We start from the raw sequence: 3,082 nt of genomic DNA on the forward strand, positions 1-3,082 counted from the left end.
CGGCGCTGATTGGCCTGATTTACTCAATAATTACTCCTTTATTATAAATAATAGAAAAAAATGGTTCAGGACTTTTTGACTCAGTTTTATTCCTTCTATCTGCCTACGAGAGATTGTACGGCTATTCTGGGACACCCTGTATATATATATAATATATATACATATATATATATGTATGTATGTGTATATGATATATTGTATAATATGTATGTTTGTCGTTCACACATGTATGTGTAATATTATATATTACATACCATTTCTGATACAGGTATATTAAACACATCCATTATGTGTTTTAACACAATAAGTTGAAATTCTTGATTATTGGTAAAAGGGAAAAATGTTTTCTGTAAGATTTTTAAGTACTTGGGAGCTCCGTCGATTAATACTAATCGCCCTCGAAAGTTTTTAGCTTCTAATTGTTTTACTATTTCAATAGCAATAAGAGATCCATATGAATATGCGCCAATTACAAATTCTGTAGAATCTGTTAGTTTTGATAAAATATGCTAAAAAATATAGGATTTTTGTAATTAATATTGCTTGTAAACACCATAAAACTTATAATTTCATTTCTAGATGTAAAAATTTCTATTTGATTACATACAGGTAGAAGATCAGTAGCTGAGTGTACTACGGAGTGAGCAGATTCAGGAAGATTAATAGAACTATGTTGTAGGCATATTGCAGAAGCTTTAATTTTTGAAGCTATTGAGTTGTATACGTTAGCAAATCCTTCAATTCCTGGCAAAAGAAATACTTGGTTTCTACCTACTTCTCGTTGTGTAGAGAGCTCTATACAAATGTTTGAAAATATATCTAAGTCAGATATTAACCGGAAAAGATTAAAGACTTTTATATGTTGCGAGTTATTTGTGTCAAGTTGTTTTTCAATATTCTTTTGGTCGTACATATCTTTTTTAGTTATTTCTTTGAGCTTAGCGAAGGTGAGATTTCGAATTTGTTGGATTGTGAAAAAGACACTGAATTCTCTTTCTACTGTTTGCTTAATTTCTAAACTCATNATAGAATCCATGCCAAGTTCAGAGAAGAGTACATGTTCTCCAACTCCTTTTAAAGTTTTTAATCCTATGTGTGTGAGAGACAAAGAGAGAGCGTTAAGTATGAAATTTATATACAAACATGTAAAAGTACCATTTGATAATGGAATAAAAAATCAAGATCATTGTTGATAAAAAGAAAGAAAGAAAGAGACGAGTTTATAATATAGTAATTTGTATATTTACCCATAATGTTCATCACAACGTGCAGAATATCTCCTGAAGCTTTCGATTTTGTAGCTACAATCATACTACTTACAATCGGTCGATTCTGCATTAAGAAAGTGTTTAGTGATTGTAAACAAGATGATATTCGTTGTTGCAATGTTCCACTGATAACTAGTTCTTTATTGTTTTGTTGCATGTCAGCGAGAAGACCGACGTCACCTATCGCACCCCACTGAATAGCCATGCCAGGTAATCCATCTTGCGCTCTTTTTTCGCAGATTCTTTCCATTATCGAATTGGCCATACCGTAGGTAGTTTGTTCAGGATTTCCTTTTCCGCATGAAATAGATGAAAATACCACAAAATGTCGCAGATGAGGACACATTTTTCTAGACAAATCGTCCAGTTGCTTTGTAGCTAGAGCTTTCGACTGAAATGTTTCTTCAAATGTTTCCGGAGTTTGATTCGTGAAAATATTATCATTTAGGACAACTGCGAGATTAAATATAGCATCTACTGGTCCTAATTTGTTGGCAGAACGTAAAATGGAAGCACAATCTTCATGATTAGATGCGTCAAAGCCTGTCATTATTTGCACATTTACTCCATACGATTTCCATAACTCTACTCTTGACTGTTGATAACCGTTCTTTATACCATTTCGTGAAATGAGTATAATTTTTTGAGCGCCACGAAGAATCAACCAGTCAGTTAACTCCACGCCAAAACCGCCTAAACCACCCAAAATAATATAAGATTTATGTTTATTACAGAAATATTGAGGATACGCGAGAATAGGAGCGTCCACATTTTCCTCTTCTGTACGTATTTTTATGATTACCTAAAAGTGAAAATAAAAGTTAAAAAGTTTTAGTAAAGTTATATTTCAACTGGTTTTTATATTGAGACAGAAACACACAAAATAAAATATTTGTTGTAATAAAATATATTTCCGACACATGACTCAAAACTATTTGTAGCTTTTATTTTTACATTTCTAGTCAGTAATTAGTTTAAATTTTTAATTAAATAACTAAATAAATTGATAACAATTTGTAAAGAGTTGGCTACGATATTGTTGGTTACAAAAATATCGAAAACATTGAAAGCCGTTTGCAAAATAATCAGGTAAAGTTTTTGTCAACAAATAGCAATTTATGTCATTATCGAACTATCGATAGCAGATTAATAACAGGAACTGCATAATCTAGCAAAGCCACATATTCCATTCTAATGCAATCTTAAGAGTTAAGTAACATTTTGCTAAGATTGTTTTTACTTAAACTGTTTTATTTGAAATTTATGGTAGAAAAAACCACTGTGTAAAGAGATATAAGTACACTCATACGTTTATATGTTAATTCTAAATGATTATTTTTTTAAGGAATGTATATATGAAATATACAACCTCGATCACGCACGACGCGACCGCCTTTAGTTGCTATACACAGTATCACGTTTTGTTTGAAATTTGTAATTTTAGGTTTACTTTAACTTACTTTTCCTATATGTTTTGCAGCTGCCATATGTTTAAAAGCGGTTTCTACCTCATGTTGTTCAAAAACTTCTCTTACAAGTGGTACGATCGCTCCACGCTGAATCATATTGTTTATCGAGTTACGAATATTTATTTTTCTTGTTACATCAGTACTAATAAATATTTTATCTAACATAATTCCATAAAAACTAATGCCTTTTGAAAATTCTTTTAAATTTATACTATTGTTAGATAGTAAATCATACTTTCCAATTTCTAAAAATCGACCACCTCTTGCCAAACACCGAATAGATGCTTGCAGTTTGTCTTCTGCTAAAGAATTTAGCACGATGTCCACACCTCGACCTCTTGTTTG

The 3,082-nt window shown here is 31.4% G+C and overlaps 1 protein-coding gene across 1 annotated transcript in view; it reads right to left on the bottom strand.

Moving 5' to 3' along the window:
* The window catches only part of LOC109861699 (fatty acid synthase-like), an 8,706-nt gene that overhangs the window by 1,381 nt on the left and 4,243 nt on the right, over positions 1–3,082 (bottom strand). Inside the window, 4 exon segments of the mRNA XM_020441457.1 lie at positions 253–509; positions 608–1,089; positions 1,248–2,070; positions 2,729–3,082. The exon segment at positions 2,729–3,082 is cut by the window's right edge and continues 60 nt beyond it. Coding sequence (XP_020297046.1) covers positions 253–509; positions 608–1,089; positions 1,248–2,070; positions 2,729–3,082 — 1,916 coding nt within the window.

This window comes from Pseudomyrmex gracilis, unplaced genomic scaffold (genome assembly GCF_002006095.1).
Source record: "Pseudomyrmex gracilis isolate BER0280 unplaced genomic scaffold, ASM200609v1 scaffold_934, whole genome shotgun sequence".
Classification (NCBI taxonomy): Eukaryota; Metazoa; Arthropoda; class Insecta; order Hymenoptera; family Formicidae; genus Pseudomyrmex; species Pseudomyrmex gracilis.